General features: G+C 49.6%; 2 protein-coding genes across 3 annotated transcripts in view; both read right to left on the bottom strand.

The window, feature by feature from the left end:
• Positions 1-476: 476 nt before the first annotated feature.
• On the bottom strand, positions 477-2,889 carry DHRS13 (dehydrogenase/reductase 13). 2 transcript variants are annotated; one of them, XM_050321780.1, is made up of 5 exons: positions 2,723-2,889; positions 2,527-2,645; positions 1,672-1,795; positions 1,287-1,598; positions 477-791 (listed from the first exon to the last, which is right to left on the bottom strand). In XM_050321780.1, the coding sequence occupies exons 1-5, from the start codon at positions 2,847-2,849 to the stop codon at positions 484-486; spliced, it is 990 nt and encodes a 329-aa protein (XP_050177737.1). In that variant the 5' UTR covers positions 2,850-2,889; the 3' UTR covers positions 477-483. The 2 variants fall into 2 exon arrangements, with proteins under 2 accessions (XP_050177737.1, XP_050177738.1); XM_050321781.1 differs by having other exon boundaries at positions 1,287-1,574.
• A 1,058-nt stretch (positions 2,890-3,947) lies between these two features.
• The window catches only part of PHF12 (PHD finger protein 12), a 32,185-nt gene continuing 12,895 nt past the window's right edge, over positions 3,948-23,237 (bottom strand). Inside the window, exons 3-15 of the mRNA XM_050321777.1 lie at positions 21,234-21,306; positions 19,281-19,668; positions 18,599-18,719; positions 17,475-17,607; positions 16,610-16,774; positions 15,824-15,985; positions 13,947-14,763; positions 11,829-11,945; positions 10,390-10,533; positions 8,340-8,438; positions 7,708-7,790; positions 5,703-5,841; positions 3,948-5,119 (exon numbers count right to left, since the gene is read on the bottom strand). Of these exons, the coding sequence (XP_050177734.1) occupies positions 4,785-5,119; positions 5,703-5,841; positions 7,708-7,790; positions 8,340-8,438; positions 10,390-10,533; positions 11,829-11,945; positions 13,947-14,763; positions 15,824-15,985; positions 16,610-16,774; positions 17,475-17,607; positions 18,599-18,719; positions 19,281-19,668; positions 21,234-21,306 (2,776 nt within the window). The 3' untranslated portion in view covers positions 3,948-4,784. The remainder of the gene's footprint in view (positions 5,120-5,702; positions 5,842-7,707; positions 7,791-8,339; positions 8,439-10,389; positions 10,534-11,828; positions 11,946-13,946; positions 14,764-15,823; positions 15,986-16,609; positions 16,775-17,474; positions 17,608-18,598; positions 18,720-19,280; positions 19,669-21,233; positions 21,307-23,237) is intronic.

Raw genomic sequence — 23,237 nt, 5'->3', positions numbered from 1 at the left:
GCGCCGCCATGTTGGGGTGTGCAAGGGAGAGACCGCAGCGGGTGTGCAAGGCGGTGTGAGACGCTGTGCAAAGGGGGGTGTGACACTGGGCGTCCAAGAGGAGAAGGGTGTGTGCCTGAAAGAGGCGCGTGTGCACTGCAGCAAGTGCATAGGTGTGCAAGGGAGGGAGGTCTGCGTGTGCTTCAGTGTGCACACAAACGTACAAGGTGGGATGTGTGTGCTGCTCTGTGTGTGTATGCATGCAGCACACCCACCCCTGCCTTACACTGTCCATGCACACACTGCGGTGTGCACACACCCACCACCCCCTTTGCACACTCATTCTGTGTCACACACACACCACCCCAGGCAGAGCAGGGCCTGGTAAGTGCCTGTGCCTGAGCCCTCACGTGCTCACCTGCCCCTGCGTGCCGCGGCTCCTCGCACATCCTCATTTCACCCCCACACATGACCCGACGGGCTCCCTCTTTGCCACCATCACTTTTATTGTGTGGGAGCAGCGGGAGCAGCTGCAGAGGGTCCCACCTCATCCTCCCTCAGCCCCACCAGGCGCTCGCTGCCCTCCCAGAGCGCCCGTGCCAGCCGATCATCGCGCCCCCGTGGCCACGGCTGCTGGGGGCCACTGTCGGTGAAGTAGCGGCCGCTGAGGGGCTCGAGGCCGTCCCGCGTGGCACAGTCCAGCACCACCTGCGCGCCCTCGGACGGCTCCAGGAACAGCAGCCAGGCCAGCGGCAGCAGCAGCGGCTTCAGCCACAGCGGCGCGTACCGGAACAACGCTGTGTTGACAAACCCTGCACGGGGTGACATGTGGATGTGGAGCGTCCCCACAGCGCACGGGGGAGAGATGGCCATGGTGGCCTTGGCACGGGCAGCGTGACTGTGAATGTCTGCTGGCACTGACCACGCCTGCCCTGGCCATGCAAGGGTTGTGTGGGGGGTCAGTGGTGCACGGTGCTCTGCGCAAGGATATTTGTGTAAGGGTCCACTGTGCAAGGGGACACACTGTACACACGGGCACTGCAAAGGGACACACCATATAAAGGGACATGCCGTGCAAAGGGACACATGTGCAAAAGGACACGCTGTGCAAAGAGTAACAACCATGCAAGGGGACAACGCTCCACGTGCATCAATTCCCTGTGCAAAGGCTGCACTGTGCAGAACACTCCCTGTGCACGTGACTTCACCATGCAAAGCACGAGGTCAGGACACACAGGGACACAAAGCTGTGCAGAGCACACCCCACACAGACGCTGACGGTGAGCCCACCCAGCGCTGGGTCCTACCTGGGTGCACGGCGTAGCAGGTGACCTGCGTGTCCTGCTCCCGCGTGGCCAGCTCGCGGGCGTGCAGCACGTTGGCCAGCTTGCTGTCACAGTAGTCCTGGAAGGCGGAGAACAGCCCCGGGGGTGGGCGGCCCAGGGACTCGAGGTGCAGGCGGCCGGCACAGTGGGCGCTGGAGGCGACAATGACCACCCGGCTGGGCCCGCAGCTCCGCAGCCGCTCCAGCAGCAGCTGGGTCAGCAGGAAGTGGCCCAGGTGGTTCACCTGGAAGGGGAGGCTGAAGCCATCCTCTGTCGTGCCCCCGGCGCTCACCCCTGCACAGAAAGCAATGGCAGCCCACGGCGGGTGCCCCAAGGGGGCAGGGGGATTTGGGGTCCCGGCACTCACCCGCATTGTTGATGAGGAGGTGCAGGTGGGGCTCCTGCCGCAGGAAGGTGCTGGCAAAGGCTCGCACTGAGCGCAGGCTGGCAAGGTCCAGGTGCATGAACCGCACCTCTTCATTCCCTGTCTCCTGTGGGCACAGCAGAGCCTGGAGCAGGGCTGGGGGACAGCGAGGGGTGGGGGTATCCTGCCTTGGGTTGGGGGTACCCTGCTTGGGGTGGGGGTGGATCCAGCTGGGGAGAGGGGAGATGCTTTGGGGGCTGGTTCTGGCCCAGGGTGAAAGGGCTGTAGCATGCTCAGGGGCTGCAGTATACTGGGACCCCCCAGCATGAAGGGAGTGCCCACGCAGCTCCCCCCATGGTACAGGTTGCCCATGCCTTGGGGTGTTTCTGTGTCCCTGGGGTGTGCCAGGGGTTCTCCTGGGAGGGCCTGGGGGTATCCCTGGTGTACCCACAGGGGTGTTTAGGGAGTTGCTCATGTGACGCCCAGAGATGTCCCCTTGGGTGTCCTGGTGGTGCCTAAGGGTGTCTGGGGAGTCTCTTGGGAGTACCTGTGGGTTTCTCAGGGTAACGCTGGTGGGCTGAGGGAATGCCATGGCAGTGTCCTCAGGGTGCCCAGGGGGTGTCTGGGCGTGCCCATGTGATATCCAGGGATGTCCTACCCTGAGGTGCCAGGGGAGGTGTGAAATGGGGGTATCCTGGGAGTCTCCTGGAGTTGCCCGTGGGGTGCCAGGAGTGTCCTGGGGGTGCCATGGGGGTGTCTGGGGATGCCCGCGTGCTGCCTCGGGATGTCACATGGATCGGAGTGCCCAGGAGGGTGCCTGGAGGTCCCCCGAGGGGGGTGCCGGTGAGGGGAGCTCACCGTGCGGATGCGGCTGGCGGCGGCCTCTCCCCGCAGGGCGTTGCGGGTCGCCAGGATCACTCGGGCCCCGCACCGGGCGAGCTCCAGCGCCGTGGCCGCCCCGATGCCGCTGCTTCCCCCTGCGGAGCGGAGGTGAGCGCGGGTGAGCGGGGGCCGGGCCTGCCCCGGGTCCCTCCCGGCCCCTCCCGGCGCTCACCGGTGACGATGGCGGTGCGGCCGCGCAGCGCGGGGCGGGCGCGGGGGCGCGGGGCGCTGCGCAGCCCGTGCCGGAGCAGCGTGTACAGCGCCAGGAGCAGCCCCGCGCCCAGCAGCGCCCACCCCATTCCGCCGCCGCCGCCGCTACCGGTGAGATTCCTTTCCACCCCGTCCCCGCCCGGCACCTCCCGGTCCCGCCCCGCCACGCTGGGGCCGCCCCGCAGCCGCCCCCGCCTCCCCGCGGCGGCGGGACGGACCGACGGACGGACGGACGGGGCAAGGTACGCGCGGCTCGAGGGGAGGGTAAGCGAGGTCGATTCGTGGCTCCGAGGAGAGGATGAATGCGGGTCAGCGCGGGTCCCGATCGATGCCCCGGGGACAGGGCAAGGGGCACCGCCTGCCCCCCCCGGGCCAGACCCCACCGCTCCTGTCCCGAGGGGTGGGAAATCACAGAATCATAGGATGGTTCAGGTAGGAAGGGACCACACCGGAGGTCATCTAGTCCAGCCCCTGGAGCGCACTTGGGACTGTAACCCAAGTTTCCCTCCAGGGAAAGGGAGTCCAGCACTCCCCATAGAGCCTGTTGCAGTGCTTAAGTTACCTGCACAGTAAAGAAATTCCTTTTCACGTTGAGGTGAAACTTCCCTTGTTCCCATTTCTGCCCACTGCCTCTCGTTCTATTGCTCAGTACTCCTGTGAAGAGCCTGGCTCCAACATCTGACACACCCCCTTCAGCTTCTCAAATACATGGGTAAGATCCCCTCAGTCAGCTCTTTTCCAGGCTAAATAGGCCCAACTTCCTTGCCTTTTCTTTGTAAATTAGGGCTTCAGTCCCCTTATCTCCCAGGTTGCTTCCAGACACACTATCTCTCTCCTGTCCTGAGGAGCCCAGAACTGGATGTGCCACATCCCTGGAAACATTTGAAGTGAGGTTGGACCCGACTGACTTGCAAGACTTCCCTGCTCATTGCAGGGGGTTGGACTAGATGACCTTCAAAGGTCCCTTACAACTCAACTTGGTTTTGGTGATTTTATCACCTTCCAGTCCTCACCCTCTTCCCTCCCACACCACCAGCATCCCACCACATCCCCCTTACAGGACCTCAGGCTCCTTCCATCCCATCCCAGCCTTGTCAGCCCCACCTCAGGCTCCTCTGCTGTGGTCAGACACTTGGGGGGAAGGAAGCTCCAGGTTGTGGTGACACGAGTGAAGACAGACAGTCGAGAAAACAGAATGTGAAGTATTTTTTTTTTATATACAGAATACAGGAAAGTTTCTGTAAAGTCTAAAACGTTACAATTACTATGTACAGTGGAACTAGCTGTTCTGCTGCGGGGAGGTGGCAGAGAAACAAAAGAGACAGACAGGTTACGACAAACAATCTGCTACAATAGACAATTTGAGGAACGTCATACCACATGTAGCACTGTACACAGCTTTAAAACATTGAAAAATGCCATCACTGATGTATTTACACAGAATCCAACACTTTTCCTTATTTGAAATAAAAAATAAGATGGACACCAGGAAAAGAACTCATTTCTCACTGCCCATAATACACAGTAGCTACTTGTAGTGCAACCATAGCAGGGAGGGATGGGAAAAAATAACTGTGGGAAGAAGAGCGCTTCTTTACATTAAATAAAACAATGATATTGTATAGATTTGCTGTATGAAAACTGTATTTCTCTTTTAATATAAAACTATTGTCACTGGCACAAAATAGAACAAGTTTCTGATTATTTTACAACTGCATGGGAACTATCTGTCAGAGAGAGTCCTCGAGTCAGACAGCGGTCGCCCCTCGCTCTGACGCGTCCTGCTCTCACTGCAGTTTTCCTTTTAAAATGAAATGTATAGTACAAATATATGTGCAAATGCCCCTAAAACTTGAGCAAAAAAGAAAAATTAAAAAAAGTTAAACGTTCTTCATTTCATGCAAACGGCGTGTGAACAGTCTCTGGGCCGACACAGAAAAATCCCACCTCGGTTTGTACATTTTTGCATTGCCAAGAGTCTGAGGGCGTTTTCCTTAATTCAAAAGCTCTCTTCCTAAAAATTCCTAGGGAACTGAGTTGGACCGCAGCACGGGCACCTGGTGGGGTTTCAGAGAAAGCTTCTCCTCCAAGTCCATGTCTTGTACTAAGGCAGTATCCCCCTTGGGCTGTTTGGTCGCAAATTCGGTGATGCTGAAAACGAACTGCAGGCAGCCCAGCTTGATGTAACTGCCGTGGTGGAGCAGGGCCGTCCCCTCCCAGCCAGCCCCGCTGCCCCCGATCAGACTGGAGCTGCTGGCTTTACAGTTACAAGGTTTCCGATGCTGCCCTTGTGCCTGTGAATTCATCACAGCAGCTTCTTCATGTGGCTCCTCTTCTTGTTTTCTGCTTTTATGTCGTTCTGCAAAAGAATGAAGAAAAAAAAATTGGTAAGATTTAGGCAGGTCAGTGGCAGCTTGTTTTCATCAACAGGGGTGGCTGCTGAGGTGCCTCAGGGTAAAATCCTTCAGCCATGAGGTATTTCAGTTTGCAGTGAGCAGCTGATCTAAGGGAAACAGGAATCTCCTCACAGTCCCAGAGAGTTCGAGGCATTTACATATCTATTTTGGCAGCCCAAAAAGAGGAAGCTGATCAGGTGGAGAACAGGAGTGAGCCACGTGGGGACAGGATGCCTGCAGGACAGCCCAGATCTTCTCACAGCCTGGGAAGGGAGGACATGCATGGGGAAAGGCCTCAGGGTTGGACCTGGAGTGGTAACTCCACCACTGGAGGCTGGAGTGGTGTTAACAGCAGAGCAGAGAGCGCCTCAGGCTGCAGAGGAAGGTCTTGTGTAACCCCATAAACCCTGTGGTGAGGCTCCCCTTTTTGCAAAGGGTGCACCAACCACTGCAGAACAATGGGCACCAAGGATTTCCACCCACTCCCATCCCCCTCCAAAAACTCCCTGTGGTGGTACATGGGGCTGGCTCTGCCTCAACACTCACTTATCACACTCTGCACTTTGGCAACAATACTGCTGGGAGGAGTGGGCGTCATCTTCTCCGAGAAGTCACACGAATACAGAACATTGTCCACGGTCGTCCCATGCTCACTGTAGTTCAACAGCTCGTAATGCTTCGTATTCTGAAAAAAAAAGGAAGAGGAGGGAATCAAGACATTGAGTCAAAGAATGGTTTGGGTTGGAAGGGACCTTAAACATCATCTTTCAGCCCCCTGCAATGGGCAGGGACACCTTTCACCAGACCAGGTTGCTCCTGTCCAATCTGGCCTAGGACACTCCCCAGGATGAGGCAGCCACAGCTTCTCTGGGCAACCTGTGCCAGGGCCTCCCCACCCTCACAGGGAAGAATTTCTTCCTAATATCCAATCTAAACCTGTCCTCTGTCAGTCAGAAGGGTTTCTGCCCATGAACCATTTTGAGCACTGAATCACAATCCCTCTCTACCACTGTTGATGGTTAAGTGAGAGCTGTTAAATATCCTCTAGCCTCAGACACCACCAACCCAATCCCCATGCATGGCTCATGCTCACAAAACAACAGCTTTTCATCTGCTTCCTGGCAGGAAAGGAGGGCCAAAATGAAGCAGGTCTTCCCTACTGCACTTGGACCAATACATCTTTTGGAAACAGGCTATTCAAGCTGATGCTCACAAAGCAAGCACATCACTTTATGGGCACACCTGATGCAAACTTGGCCCAATACCTGTGCCTGGCAGGAAGAGATGTGCTTTGGAAAGCAGGCACAAGCTGGCAAAGGGGATGCCACGTGCTGCAGCAGCCGCAGGACAGAGGCAGTCTGGGGTTTACAGGCCTTGTGCAGACGCTGAAATGCCAGGAGACATTACCATGACACGCAGCGTTACACAAGCAGCGTCACGCTCAGCTGAGCTTTGCAAAGGATGTTGACAGAGTGGAGGAGATTTCAGGTTAGCTCACAGGAATCTTCTGAGAGCTGAAGACCTCATCCCCCAGGGACCACAGAGCTTTAATCAAGTTACAAAAACTCCCCATGCACAGGGGAGTTAAGTTTTGAAGTAAGCTGATAGACTGCAGAAGGAGAACCAGCAGACAGGAGCTCAAGGAAGGGGAATTCTCCCTTTCCAGAGATACTACAGCCACAGAAAACCTGCTGGAGTGTGGAATGTCAGTGCCTAGAGCCTGATACAGGACTGACCACTGCAGATTTTGGTCTGGACCAAACAGATTTATGGTCTGGATCCCATTACTGAGTGTGTTCTGTGGCTTGCAGTGCACTGGAGCAATGGCTAAAGCTGGCTGTGGGTTAAAATCCTGGATCCTGCTCAGGAACTGGTTGACAAATGGTGATACAAAAGACTCGATCTTGCTTCAAAGACCGTTTCCATGCTAGGAGACATCTCCAGCAGCACTGCTATTGGCAGGCACAGCTGGTCTGTTTACTTCAAGAACAAACTAATCTCTGAGCTGTAGTTAAGGAGAAACTGTAGATTTCTGTTTATGCTGCGAGCTTCACCAAAATTTTAGCTAAATAAATAATTTATACTGAGTACTACAGATGGTATGAACACTTTGCTCCCCCATCACACCTGAAAACAAGGGGCTTAGAGCGATTCCCTGATTTGTTGCAGCTGAGGTTCGATGTTGACATGTGAAGAAAGTCGAGCTTTTATTAACAACATGTCTGGATCAGAAAGTATCAGACCATTCCTATGACTTTTTCTTTCCCTAGGCACCAGCAGTGACAGTGCTGACTTGTGGTCAGTCTTTGCCCACGGGCAGTTAGCTCAGAGAAATCGTGCTGGCAGAGCTCTGTGCTTCAGAAAAAGGTTTGACAGAAAACGCTGACACAGCCTTCACTGGAGTGAAACACATTGAGCCCTGGCTCTTACTTTGCAGTCCACAAAGGAGCACCACACAAAGACAACCTGCTGCCTGCATCTCCAGCTCCCACTGCCATGCACACCAAATAATGAAAATAATAATAAAAAAACCCCTCAGGCAGGCACTCACCTCATCATAGAATATGCAGGCATGTTTGCCAGACACATAGTTACAGTGACCATAGCTTGTAAGGCACACATCCATATCAGCTCCTGTCATGGGAGAGGACAAAACAGGCTCAGTTGCTTTGGGAAAAAAAAACTGTCAGGCAGCAGAGAACAACAGACAGAATTAAACTTCAATTAGCAAAACAACAGGGGAGCAACTGCCTTTGTCCTGCTCCCAGGACTGCATGAATAAATGCTGCGATAAGCCACCAAACAAAGTTTCAGTGGGGGAAGGGAGAGAGCAGCTCCATGAAGGTTGAAGAGCATTTCACAGCTACTGGGTCTACCCAGACCACCAGAAGAATCTAAGCAGCAAGAAACAAAACCTGCAAGCAAACCATAACTCTTCTCTCCATCGGTCAGGCACTGAATCTCCAGGACAGCTGTTCTAGTTTTGACACCAGGCTACAAAGGTGCCACCTCACACAGGTTCAAGCGGATGAGGCATTTCCAGGTTTCTTGGCAGCACAGAATCCCAGGACAAGCGGCCACAATGAGTCTGTTTCCTTTGACTCCCACTTGGCAAACACCTTAGGGAGGGCCAGGGAGAACCACCCTGATTCTGAAAGGTCAGGGCAGGAAAAGGCCACTCACCTGTCCCAATGTAGAGGGTTCGGTAGCACATGTTGACTGCACCCCCCAAGCCCATCAGAGGATAGAACACCGCCCGGGCTTGCACTTCCTTTCTTTGCGCTGCAAGATAAAAAGAAATTGCTTGAACAATGTTATCAGCTGGGAAAGCTGCTTGACCTCAGCTTCCCCAGCCCAGACGGCACAGATTCTGAGGAGGACGAAGTCAGCTTTGGCCTAAATGCCAATTCCCAACCCTCTAGGAATGTTTGTGCATTAAACATCTTTTTGCCAGTCGGAGAAAACTGCTCTCTCCAATAACCCACAGAAGCCATGCAAATGGGAGAGCATTAACACAATGGAGCCACGCTGAGGAACACACAAGCCTCCTACCACTGGTTTCTTGCTTAATCTCTTCCACTCTGGGTAATCAAAGAGCTCAGTCTTTCCTGTCAAAGTGCCATTTAAAAAAAATTGGTGTTGGTGAACGTCACCAACTTCACAGCTGTGATTTCACTTCTAGTGAAGCTGCAGGAAAAACAGACTAGTTGAAGTGGGCTTGGCCTGGGACTAACCCAGCTCCCAGGACAGGATGCCTTACTGAGCGTACTCCTTTACCCTCAAGGTTGGTCCCTATGGCTCACTGGACAACAGCTGGTCCAGGGCTGAGCTCCCCAGAGCAGCTCCAAGTTCAAATCACACACTCTCATGCCCATGTTAACTGGACAGAAAAATCTCCTGTGGAACAGACATTGAACTCCAGTGGGCCACACAGGCCTAGCCAGGATTTCAGCACTGTCTTTTGGAGGTAAAGCCCTTATACACCGAGTTTAAGCCTCTCCTGACACACATCTGCAGGACAGCGTCACACCAAGCGTGTGAAATCAAAGAACAGAAGATGAGGATTATGAAAGGCTGTTTGCACAGGCACCTACGTCAAGAACAGCGGCCACGCTGAGTGGCATCGCTGGACGTGCAGGTTCCACCTCTGCTCAGCTGCCCCCAGCCCTTTCAGCTGTCTGGCTCTGCAGGGCTCCCTAAAGGCTTTGGGTCTAACATTTCATCAGCAATGCTAAACAGTCAGCTGGATGCACCATTCCTGCCCAAAAAGGGTGATGGGTTAAGACAGCACCAATCTGCCTCGAGAAAGGCACACTGCTGAAGAATTCCAGACCAGGAAGGCAGCTCATACCACAGCCTGCTGCTGTGTCCTACAGCAGATCACAAGAAGATTGACAAGCATTTAGGGAATGCTGTGATGCCACAGCAGGCAAGCACAGAGCTTCAGAAAAAGATTACTGACTGACTTCCAAAGATCTTATCTGGGGTATTTACCCCCTGGCATAGCAGAGGGGGAGCAGAGAATTGCTTCCACAGCAAGGCTGTCCAGTTAGTGCTTGAAAGCAGATTAAACTGACTGGCTGCATGCAGAGGAACACGAAGTCATGTTTGCCCTGCAGCTTTAGGTGATACCAGTGATCATAAACAAAGCCAAAGCTGAACTCAGGAATCTGGAGACTTCCAACGGACACACAAGTTGTTTTCCATTATTTGCATTAGTCATATTTAGTGGTTTCAGCTTGACAGTGATGTATTTTGAACAGGCAATGACAATGTCACACATATATTCTGTGCCCCAGTTCCTACTGTGCTTGTGCTTGTCTCACATCTCCAGAAAGACAGAGTAGGATTTCACAGATTTCTCTTGCCCATCTCAAAGGTGAGGACAAAAAATCCCCACCAAGTTCCTCAGCTGAACCTTTTCATTTCTTACTAATTCTAAGATGAATAAAACACAACTTCACTAAAGACTTCCAGCAGAAAATCTGAAGCTACTGAAACAGAAAATCTGAAAATATTCCCATTGCTGAAACTTGTAAACAATTAAGGAGAGGAACCTGAAGGAGTTTCTGGCCAGTGGATATCCAGAGTTGGGGGTATGAGAGGAAAGAAAAATGAAAGGCAGCATCAGACAGATACCAGAGGAAGAGGGAGATCTCCTTCAAGGAATAGGCAAGGGAGTGTCAAAAAGCTATGGCTCAACATAACCCAGCTATTCTAGGGCTGCTCTTACCTTCAATGTGGTTTCCCACAGGAGACTGCTGATGGGAATTGACACTGCTCGCTAGAGACTGAGCTTTGGGAGGAAAGAGCTGATGTATTCTCTGCAAGGCCAGAAACTTGATCAGCTGCTCATCCAGCATATTTATCTCAATCTCTGTTAATAAACAAAAAGCAATTAGTAAGTTATTCATGGAAAGGGTGCAATCTGAGCTGCAGTGGATTTAACTTTTAAACTTGCCACTTGCTTCAACAGCAAAGACTTGACCAATTCTGCAATATCAAGACTCTTACACATAGGTGAGCTATTACTTCATATATCTGCTGTGAGCAGAGTGCCAGCCATGGCTGGAGAGGTACAAGCGAGGCAGCAAGCAGAAGTTTGGGGGGACAAGGACTGACTGAAGCTGAAAATCTGCTGTTTTGGCTCAGAATCAACAGGTCTGCAGAGGTGGCCGTTGCACCCCTTTGGGCAGCATGTTGGGTCCTTCCTGAGAAGCCCTGTTATCTGGTATGAAAGTCCAGCCCTGCACCCCAGCAGAGAGCTGTAACCACCTTTGAAGCTGCTACAGGCTCATGCTCGAGTCACCCACTCGTAGCAGGGTCAGTTAAACCAAACAGGGCAATTCAGACATTATTATTAATGAGCTTTAAAGCAGATCTTCTGATAGCTCTGAAGTATTTATATTTGTGAAGCCCTACACAGGTCTGCTTTCCTGCAGCAAGGAGGCTGGGTAACCTCTTCTTCCAAGAGCATTCTCCACCAAGGAGAGGAGAAAGAGCTGTAACAGCCTTTCCCAGTAGCAGAGAGGGAAGTCTGAGTGGTGGGGTTCACCCAAGAAAAGAGGGCCACACTGGCAGTGCCAGAAAGGCAGGTTCTTCAGATATAGAAGTCATCTCTGGCAACAGCCTCACTGTTCTACTGATGTTTGCTACTCAGCAATCTCCTCCTGAAGGCACTTTGCTAACGTTTGGCATCTCTTGCCAAGTGCAACTAAAGGAAATAAAATCCAGGCCAGTCTAGGAGACTGTCAGAAGCAGAAATAAATCAGAAATTAACGGACCCATTAGAGCATCACCACTCAGGTGACTGCTCCACTACAAGATCTATTGCCACCGGACTTGACACCCGCTGGGAACAGCTCTGGATTGCAGCGAGCACCACAACATGGCAGGGCTGCAGGTTTCTGCATGTGAATTCCACCTGGAAAGCAGCCCAGTTGTGATCCTTCCCCAGAAAAGCTTCAGGCAGAAACACTACATTGGCCTTGCTGCCTTGGCAACACTATGAGCGGGGAAGCATGTGACATATTTAAGGTAATGTACACCCAGCCCCTCCCTCACCTGACTGCAACCCTTTATCTCTGGGACTTTTCCTCAAGCAGGGATGGAATGCTTTAGGGAAGCAAACACACAGGGCTAGTGGAGGCTGATAACGAATTAAATACTCACCGCCATCCATAAACGCTTTCAGGGAACTGGTGAAGTCCAACATAGCTGTGGAGTTTGAAGTGAGTGATGAGGGTAAAGCGCTTCCTATGGATAAGGTGCTGGGACTGACCTTACCATCTACAGGGAGAGATGGTGTAGAGAAGATATGTCACTGTGACGTTCGCCAGACAGGCACCCAGCCCTCGGGCTGCCCTCGGCTGCCAAGCTGCTCGGAGTGACTCATTTTGCTCATAGTCATGCTTTGAAAAAGGCCTGAACTAGCAGCCAGGAGCTTTCTTCTGCTCACAGGAGGGCTTCTGTGTGCCTCCAACACAGAGCCAACTTCAGCTTCTGCCCCACCTCCAACTGCTAGACGAATTCTAGACCTATACATTTAAGCTCCTACTCCCTGTGATGTCCTACAGACTCTGGAAAGATGAGCACCAATTCCCCAGGAGCTGGAAGAACTTATTAAACCTAAGAGACGTTTGCCAAGTAGCTTGACAAGGTGTGAACATGCACAAAAAGTACAACTGCCCTATTTTTATTTCTACACTAAAGTCTGGGGTGCACGTCATTGTCCAGAAGGAATGTGACAGTCACAAGCAGATTTTATTATTTACAAAATAAAATCCTTCTGCTTTGGCAGTGGCCACGCAGCTGAAAGAAGCAATGGCAAACACCAGGAAATAAAATCCCTTTCATGTGTTGCTGATACCAGATCTTCTTGACTTGGTTTGCTTATAAGTACTATAACCCTTAAAGTTATGGCAAAAAAAAAAGTTAGGAGTGATTTGTATTTTTGTACTTGGCAACACCATAATTTCTGTTGCAAACATGTATATGCATCGTGTCAGATGGAAAACCTACACGTCTACACCTTTCCCAAGAGACACTGCACCAAGTAATGGATTTAACCTGCATTTTGTAGAACACAAGCTTTGCACCAAAGGCAATTATTTAACATCTCAAGTAACTGCAAAATTAGGTAGGGTTCGCAGAGCTCTTCAAACCACAGGGAAGAAGTGTTCTATAATATGGTCTAATTTCCTCTTCCAGAACTTCTCCCAGCCTTGCATTTCTAAGCAGGGCATGGTCAATTCAGCAGCCTCAGAGTAACCAAGTTTATTCAGCAATAAGGGAGGATGCCAAGTACCCTGGGGACTGCTTGCAAACATGAGGCGAAGCTCAGAAATTACTCATTGAGGAATTTTAGACAGAATTATAAAAACATGTTGCCTCCATTGCTTTGCAGTCACCAGACCTGAGCCACTCCACACTGAGCAGCTTGGAACTGCATGAGAAGTGGCAGACAGCTCTGTTGCATGTTTTTCAGTGAGTTTTTCCACCCAACCTGCACAAAGGGTTTTGCTAGTTTGAGTGTTAAGTGTTTACCTGGGGAAAAGGCAGAGGAGGAGAATGCTGTAAGTGAAAGCTGCTTCTCGCAAAATCTAAGCTATGGGCAGTTGCTGTGACTTAAACATCTATCGACATCTTTGACTTAATGTTTTTACACTGAAAAATGGGCACTTCATGATATACCTTGCTATTATTTAGCAAGGTTTTTGGATACAACTCAGGATCTCTGGCATATCCAAGTCAATACCTACCCTGTATCAGACCAACAGACCCCAAATCCACATTCTTCCAACAACAAGGCTGTGCAGCTGAAGACTCCAACCACACCTGTACTAGGGGACACAACCACTGCCTGAACTCTGGATTAGATCCCAGAGAACTGCTCTTGTAAGGACTGACTACCTTGCAAATCCAAGTGGCCATTTGAAACAAATCAGTAGTTTTACAGCAGCACTGGGATTTTAAAGCAGCCGTTGTTGAAACAGTGAGGCAGGAGCCAAATGATTTAAAGTTATTGTTGCTTTCCAGAATTAAACTGACCTACTATCCTGCTTCTCAGGACAGAGTTCCCTCTCAGCTATATGCAGCCAGTAAAAATACATCCTGTGGCTCCCATGAAGGGACCTAAGACAGAGGAGAGCTGATAAACTTCTGGCTCTCCAGAGAAAGCCTGATTCCCAGTTAAACAAGAACACACTGCTACAGCCTTGAGGTTCTGAATGGAGGCTTAGCCTGAACATTTCTCACCCCAGGGGCCAAGGTCAGCGGTTCAGCACGTACCTGAAGGTGGTGCTGGTGAACAGAATCTGTTTGTGGACCCAACGGCTGAGATCCCATCTCCTGCAGCCTGGGGAGGGGTGAGAGCCCGGGTGGCGGTGAGCGGGGAGCCCCCGGCCCGCAGCTCTGCCGACAGCGGCGGCCCGATCTGCGTCTGCACATTCTTCCTTTGCAAAGTGCTGGTGGTCTCCAGGCTGGCACAGGAGCTCGATATGGACGTAGGCAAACTCGTGACCGGCGCAGAACCCCTTTGTGCACAAGAAACGGGTCCTGCTACGTTCTCCGTTTTGACAATGGTTCCAATGGTGTGATTCAGGAGTCCGCAACTCGCCGGGGGCGTGAGGGGCTGAGGCCACGTTTGCCGATGAGACAAAACAGGTATTGTGTTCCCAGATCCCATTAGCCTCTGGGAGTCAGTCAACTGTGCTGAAGATTCGGACGAAACACCATAGAAATGAGGCCCGTTCACTTTAATGTCAGAGGCTGTCGGCCCATTCGAAGTCCCGCAAGAAGACACCTTCTTGGATTTATCTATACAAGAGCTGCAGTTGACATCTTCCTGTGACAAAGTCTGCTGGGATTGCGAGGAGCTCAAGGAATTCTGGGTGGTAATCCCTGAGGTGCAGGATGACATGGAATAGAGGGAAGGTGTGGGTGCCTTGTCAGCTGCCTGGTAAGGGTTGGCGAGTGAGCCGTCTGCCACAATAACAGGCTTAATATCAGCCTTCTCTGTTTGTTCAGAGTCCCAAAGCGAAGTCATCTGCTTAGCAGATAAATGTTTCAATATGCTGCACTGGAGCGCAACAACACTACAGAGCCACTGGAAGGAAGAAAACAGTGCAGGTTAGCTCAGGAGGCAGCAGTGCTCCAAACCTCAACAGTTACTCCATCGTTCACCCAGCTTGAGGAAATCAGCTGCCTCGCTGTGCTGCTGACTGCTCAGATGCAGCCTGGAACTGCTCTGGTGCTCATCTACAATCAGGACAAAGTTTTGTCCAGACTGCACAAAAGTGCAATCAAAATTACATATTGTTTATCTCCGTGCTGGGGACAGGACAGAGAGGGCTGAGACCTACTTCCTCATACCCAAACTCCTCCTTCTTTTCACTTGTTAAGTGCTGCAGCTCTTCAGCTAGTTACAAACACATCTTTCACTAATTTGGGCTTCTATCCAAACACAATCCTCCAACTTATTCTGCAGCATGCTGGAAAGAAACGCTGCTCTACCTCAGGTATAGGGAGTGGCCTGCCAAAGCTGGGGTGGAGAGCACCTTTGCTTTTACACAAGGTGGAGGGAGAGCAAAAGATTTATTCAGAGTTTCAAGCTCCACAGTACATGTGCACCTGCCACACAGAAGAATCCTATCTGAGCTAACAGAAGGACTTCATCACTGATTGCAATGCAGCATGCCTTCACACTGTGGAATCTGGCCAGAAGTTTCATACAAGACTTAAACACTCATTTGACCTTGATTTACATGTCCAATTTCATCCACAATAAAAAGTGGCCTGGAAACGTGACATTAACATATAAATAAACGTGTCAGAGAGCAGCCTTACATAAGCAAAGTGGAAAGTATTTCCCCTCAACCAGGAAATAAAGATGACATCTAGGCAGAAAACCCTCAATGCTACTCTTAAGGTCAGAAGACTATTTCACCACTTCCCTAAAGTGTCAAATGAGGAGTTTTACATCTCACCTGGAAAGCCAAAGTGAAGTTTTAATGGGCAAGGGTGTCAGAGAGAAGACAAGCTATCACCTTCAGACATGAGTTTGAGACTGGTTTCCTAGACAACTGCTCCATCATGACTGAAATGGAAGAGGATCTTTGTACCACAGCAGCTACAAACACAGAGTCCAAGCATTTGACTTCATTTACCTCCTGTTGTTCTGTCTGGCTGGCTAAGTGCTCAGTGTTCAAAAGGTGCTTCTGCAAGGGTTCCTCGGGGATCCCGTTACAGATCAGCTCGCCATCTCGAATTGCTGCAGGCGCAAGTAACGGGGGTGGAAGCCGGTATTGGGACTTTATAGCATCAGGAACCTACATTGCAGAGAAAGAAGATCACACATGAGAACAATTACTCAAGAATGACTACTTAAACAAAGTGCTTCATCAGCACTACGCTTCGTGTTTGCTGCTTTCTCACCCAAAGGAACCCTGCAGACAGTACATTAGAAGTACCAAGGACTGAGTACTTTAAATTGATGTAGCCATGCTGAAATTAATAGGTTTTATTCCCTTAGGTCAGGCATGACTGCAGTGCAACATGGTGACTGCAGCATAAGAGAAGTCGTGTAAAATAGCTAAGTAAGAAGGGAAGCCTGTATGGCAGTTTTCAGGCACCCTGGCAGCAAACACAGCAGCCCAAATCTCACTGTAGGGCCACCTTTGGGAGGTTCAGTGTTGTACCTTCTATGCTTGTGCTAGAATTAAAGGCTTACTTGTAGTAGTTGAGCCTCATTGTTGAAAGAAAAAGAGTTTCTTAAATCCTACAGGTAGTGAAAAGTAACTGTTGACTCCCAGACCTCTCAAAAACACATTCATTTGGACCCCACCCTCTTCCTCCTTCCCCAAGGGGTTATCCCTAAGGGGTGTGCTGGTTTCCCTTCCAAACCAGAATATATACACAGGGATCTTCAGCAAGAACAACTTGTTTACACATACCTTCAAACCTTTTCTCTTCACTGACTGAAGAACTCTGCGATTCGGAGGATGTTTCTTATGGATTCGGTTTAAGAAATCCACTTTGACAACGTGCTGAGATATGGTGTCCTGGAACCGGTCAAATACTCGGCACCGATTACTCAGGGTCAAGTTCTTCTGGTTCAGCTGGGTGATCAGATAATGCCACAGGAGTTAGGGATCTGCAGGTCACTCTAACGTACCCTAAGCCTTTCATAACGCCTCGTAGCACTGGCAGTACAGCATCAGCTCAGCTTTAGACTATTTGTTTCCTGCAGCACTAATCATTTCTGTTAAAGGGCACATTGCTGGAGATGAATACAAAAAGCATTTAGAGGCCAACTAAGCAGCATCAATGCTCTCAAGAAGCAGTTTGTCTGGGCACAAGCCCTTTGTTTCAGCCCCCTGTTTCCTGAGTATTTAAGTCTCAAGTACATTGCTTTTCCACAAATGAAAACGCCCTCTTGGAATGAAAGTTTTTTGGGTTAAGCATGCAAAGAATTACTTCCCCTATTTGTAGCACTGTGCTGCTTTGTATCCCAGTTCTGGAAGCTCATCTAGATCTTAAGGAGTCCAGTCAAAAACTAAACAAGCTGTCAGTGAGCCACAATGTGAGCTGTGAGCTTCAGTAACAGGAAGGAGTTCCCCCATCTTTATATCTTATTGCAGAGAGCAGCATCATATTCCTTTGGAGAGCGCGTTGCTTGCAGCAGGAGCTTTACAAGCGTTACAGGGAGCAATAAGAGCTCAGAAGCTGTTTTACATTTGTTGTACTTTGTCCTTTAATGGACCTGCCAGGTTCCACTCCAGCATCCGGTTACCATACTGCAATCATAGTCCTGCTTACCACCACGTGTTCTATGTGATTTGGGCACATCCATCTACCCAGAGGCATGGCAGTAAGCGGTGGCTCCAGGCAATCCATGTGGAACAGGAGTGGGCAATAATCACACTGGATTAGAGGTGCCACTCTGCAACTCCTGCAAAGAGAGAGACAAATCTTATTCTCTATACAGAATATAAACAGAACATTCAGGCAGGCTTGGCTAACCACTTCAGCTTATCTCTCCCCACCAGTTACCCTACACTGCTGCTTGCACCAAAAATTAGGATTCTGATTTGTAACTTGATCTATGTGGATCTTCTGCAAGACCAATTCAAGGCAAAAGTATTCATTTAGAGCAAAATAGCAAAATTCAGAGATCAAAAGGAATCTCTAATCATAGGTTATTACAAGTTTCCTCAGAGGACTCATGTGTGAAGTTGAGACATGCACTTCAACAAGATATTCTCAGAACAAGTCTCAAACTCCAGAAAACTACTATATCTGAATCCTCAGGCTTTAAAGAAATCTTTGCTCTATGACAAAGTTCTCAGTTGTTCTCCACAGAAGGCCACCTGAGTCTTCATCCCACTTAGAGAAACTTACTCTGAGTTCCTGAAATAAAGGTTTCGTTTTCACTGACATTTTGAATCGGGATTGATGTGTGCATTTTTTTATGCAGCTATAAAACCCATCATTATTTTGTACTGGTTTTCAGATTTACAATTTCAGCACAATATTCCTATTTGCCTTGGGCTTATAAATCTCTCAGCAGATTTCTATTTCCTAAAGGTCACTTCCTCACATATTTCCCTCACAAACCATAAACAAACATCTCCATTTACTAAACCACCATCATTTTAGAATTTTTTCTTAATAGAAAAATACTGAAGACAGGATGGTTCAATCTCGTCAGTCTTCAGGCTACATTTTAAAACATGCGGGGCTGCAGAAGCCACACACCTACCCCTGACATGGTTAAACACCTGTTATTTAGCAGTGATTATTCCCCCATTTGTTTAGAGGATGGTAAGCAAGTAATGAAGGAGAATGGAAAAAGGAACAGGTCATCTACTTTTTGCAGTAAGAACTTTGCTCTTGTGAAGGCTGCAGCTACACCAAACAGCTTCCCTGGAAGAGTCAAGTACCTGTTGCATGTGAAGCAGACTTTCACTGGCAAGGGAACCAAACCATTGTGGTCTAACTCGTGTTGTGCTTTCTTGACATTCTTTCCTGTGGTTTCTTCCTTTCTCCTCCTCTTACTAGTACCTGAAAGTAAATTTTAAAAGGCTTTGGGTTATCCACATAGCAGAGATTTGATTTCTGGTAGATACACATAATAATCTTGGGCAGAGGCAAACTGAAAAGGCAAAGATTGCTGCTTAAGGAACCTTTAACAACCCCTAAATCTAGCCTTAAGTGACAGAGACTGTCTTTAAAGACAGGTATACTTTAAGTTAATAATTTCAGTGACACCCTATATACTCAGTCACTGCTTTGCTACTATATTATTGCATCACAAATCAAGTATTTTGACAACTGGATTTTTTTTTTCAGATTGATGACCTAGACCACGGTGACAAGAAGAAGCATCTATCACAAGTGCTGATGGAGGTGGTGTGTAGTGGCAGTGTCCCCACAGCTCACATTTGAAGGGCACCTGCTGTTGGACAGATGCAGGAGAGCCAGGGGTACCTCTGTACCCTCTGCTTTAACCAGCGAGCATCTCTGGAGCCACAGCTACCATGGGACCAAGAGGGAAATGAGGCTGGATGGCAGCAGGACACAGCTGCAGACATCTTCACCAACACTAGACAAGCCACCGCTCACCTGGAAGTGCTGTGGTGCAGGTCAGTTCATTCGGCAACTGGAACTGCGTTGGGTTCCTTTCCATGGCAGCAGCAATAAGAAGCTCAAAGGGTCGCTTCAGCTGGGGCTGCCCACAGTCCATTTCTGCAATGGCAGAGTCATCATCCACGTCAATTATGTCCTCATCGACATCATTCTGTTCTGAGTTGGGGGTCTCGGTGCTGGCATTGGATGTGGGAGTGCCAGGCCGGCTTGCTCTCCTTTCCAAGATCCTGGCATGCGCATTAGCCCTGATGCTGCTGCTAGACCTGTCCAACAGGTCTGCGTCACTGGTGGGGGAGGTGGTCCTTTTCCCAGATTTGTCCACCAATCCATTTACCTGCCCCAGCTCTTTCTTCTGTTCTCGCTTCTGCACGACATGAATAGGCAGGCTTATCATGGAGGCCACAAACAAAGCACATCAACCTTGACAAATACGTGATTGAAGACAAACAGCATCTGAAAACGCTCGAGCCACTCACTACAACTGAAGTCATTCAAGCCTTGACCTAGCAAGAACAGTTTGATTGCAGCTAAGGTACAGGTGACAGAACAGCTGAAGAGAACCAAGCATGGGGAAGAACGTTAGCATGTGTCACTCCTTTTGGGATAGCCATGTTTTGAGTCCAGATCAGGATAACATTTCACAGCATCTAGTCCTGAACGCTTGACAAATCAGACAACTGTTGACTTTGCTACCAACACTGAGAAACTCCACAGCAGACTGTTCATTGTTGATGCAGTCTATTAACCCTGGCACTGCATCCAAACTCATTATGGACCGAGAAGGTCAGCTTGAGAATACAAGCACAATATACAAACATTCTGCTATCTCCTGACGACAGGAATCTTGGACAAGGTGGGCAGGGAGAGCTGCAGCAGAGGAAAACTATACATTGCCATCACCATGAGATCCATTTTGCAACAGGAGGGGAAGCTGCATGGCCCAGGGTGGGCAACTGTGCACTGCTCCAGTGCCTGACAGCATCACCCATGTGGAGGAACCAATCTACTCCATCACTAACACGGTCTGCAAAAGGAGCAAAGTGTTGACAGGCAATTTTTAATACAGAGAAGTTGGGGATTTTTTTCTTTTACCTCTCTCTTATTTTATTATTTGTTTTTTGATTTGTGACCTTCATTTTTACTGCTGGCAGATGGCTGAACAGTACCCTGGAAACATAACAAGGCAATCGCTTCAGGAACAAAAGGCTGAGCGCACAGTTTTCTTCCAATCTGTTTTGGGTGTCACTTCAAGGGAACAACAGTTGCTAGAGAGCTTGGTGCAGTTTCTAAACCCTCTGCTATGCCGCCTTACGTGGTCACAGCAATAAGATGTTTACATTGTGCAAGACAGCTTCCTGGAGAAAGAGCATCAAGGCAAAAAAAAAAAGACAAGCCACAGTCTTGCCCAATCATCTACTCCCCATCCTGTTCAACAGCCCAGGAAATCATAACTCACTGTGATTTCACCCTCTGCTGATGTGCAACTGCTGTGAAGTCACATTTCTAAAAAACACACAATAACCAGAATCACAGCCCTGATGCCAAAGCTGCATTAATGTGATTCCTGGTCTGCCTGCAGACAGCTCACCTCCTCGAGCATGGGAGCCATTCCCATTTCCTTTGCACCTCAGCTCTCCCTCCTTTCCAGAGACGGGGGAAAGGTTAAAAGGCACAGCTTGGCAAGAACATATCAGGCACTTCAGTTTTAGCTCCGAGTAGCAAGGTAAAAAATATCAACAGGGTCTCATCAAGACCTCTCAGTTTTCTTTGAGCCTGTTCCTAACAAAGCCCTTTACAACTGCAAGCATAAAGAGCAACTCTGGCGGTGTATGTACACACTGAGGGGAGAGGCAGGTATAAGCCAGAGGATTCAGGTTTCAAATGGACAGTCGGAAGGGCAGGGATCATGTCTGTCAGGAGAGGCTTTACCTTGCGGCGCACGGTGCAGCGGTGGCACATCCACTCCCCCGGCGGCAGCATTTCCTCGCTGAGCGGAGGGTTGCTACAAGAGAAGCACAAAGCAAGGCTTTACTGTTATTTACTGTTATTTCTGGAACTCTTCTCACGTACACACAGCCCCAGTCAGGGCAGCTCTGCAGGTTCCGCTCCCAGGCACTTCCTTTTATTTATGGTGAAGCTCCCTGGATTTGCTCGCCCATACATCCACTTAGCCAGACACCTCCAAGAAGCCATTCTTCCATGACACCCATTTCAGCTTCACAGTTTCAGAACACTCTTAGAATTGAACAGCAAAGATAAATGGAAGATTCACTAGTGTGCAACACACATATCTCCCTCCGCAACACCACGCCTCCTTAAATAACTTGATTACTCCATGTAAGACTGCACAGATTCCTGTGCAGCAAGCACAGTCATAAATCCAGGCATTTCCATGCCTTGGATTTGCAGTGAGTCCAACTGAACAAGCTGCCATGAAGTCTGCCCACTGATTCCGATGTACTCCATCCCTGGGCACACTCACTTAATGGTGGAAACCACTTTCTATCTTAAGACAACCCAAATAGTCTTAAAAGTGTCGCCATATACAGCCTGCCTTGGCTACGAAGCACAGGATACATCCTACTCATATGGATCTGCACTTACTATAAAAGCTGTATCCCAGTGAAATGACATTCTCTTTTTGATGCTAGAAATAAACCAAAGCAAATTAGACGAAGGAGTAAGGAGGACTATTTTGAGAAACACTTTTCCTCAGTAAAAGGCAGAGCAGCATATGTTAGATGATACACTTTCCTTACAGATCCTACTACTAACTCAAGTACTTTCCAACACCTCTTTATCATTAAGATTTGTTATTTGAACAAACTGCTGACTGTGGCAGGGAAAGTGTACCTGCTGGCAGAAAAACAGTCAGTTACCACACATTGTGGCTTAAGATAATACTTCTACAAGTTCTGCCGTCTTTTGCTAGAGGTAGTTGCATAGCAAGTCTGCTCTCTTGTGCTGAACACTCAGATAGATGCACTACTGCAAGATCTGGAAGCTCCATTTCCCACTGACTGGGAAATGGGTTACAAGGGATCCACTGGGACTGACAGGGTCACAAGGGGATCAAGCAGTAAGTGCAGCCACAACAGCAAAGAGCTTACGAGACTGGCCCAAGGAGCCACACTGGACAGCCAGACTGTAGTTCAGGAGTCTCTATACTGTTTATTGCACCTACAGACAAATATCAACCCAAATCTGAGTTCAGCCTTCCCAAGTCTCCATCCCCGACAAACCAGAGAGTATAAGATGCGTATTTGTCGGCGTGGAAGAGCTGTGCTTTGCAGCAAAGGGAGAGGCTGTCTTCCTCGAGAATCTTGCTCCTAGCACAGGGAAATGGCACAGGATCCCAGCCCAAGCCTGAACTGTAAAAACAAACACGCTTCCTTTGTTTAAACAGAGTCCCGGCGAGCCTTGCCCCGAGCTCGCCAGCCTGCCAGCGACAGCCTCCGCAGGTACTGCAGCCATCCGGGGTCACGCTCGCTCCTGCAACACCGCGCCTGCAAGACTGAAGGAAGAACACTGCAAGAACCAAGCTGGTAATAACCTCAGCATTTCTGGTGTCAGGCTCCAGGGAATTCAGTAGAGCCAACACATCTGGCAGCCATTTTGAGGAGGAGTGCAGGGTTTCAGAGGCCTCTGTGTTCCAGGCGCTCCAGAAGCGCAGCGCTCTGCATATATGCACTAACATACCTGCAGCTTATGTTTCTCATTTCCTGGAGGACTTGGATGAACAAGGGATCAGGCTCTAGATGAGAGCACCAAAGCCTCCACTACTGGCTGCTTCACACAGAGCCTCAAATGCTTGGCTGTAGCTGTAACTCCCCCCTGCCCCAAACTAATCTTTTGCTAACAGAAGCAGGGAAGGGGGGTAGAAGGAGGAGAGTAACAAATGATCACCGTGTGCTTGCTGCAGCATAAATCCAT

The sequence above is a fragment of the Myiozetetes cayanensis genome, unplaced genomic scaffold (genome assembly GCF_022539395.1).
Source record: "Myiozetetes cayanensis isolate MyiCay16 unplaced genomic scaffold, myiCay2020 scf27, whole genome shotgun sequence".
Taxonomy (NCBI): Eukaryota; Metazoa; Chordata; class Aves; order Passeriformes; family Tyrannidae; genus Myiozetetes; species Myiozetetes cayanensis.
Note: the sequence above shows the minus strand (reverse complement) of the source record. Positions and strands in the feature narration are given on the sequence as shown.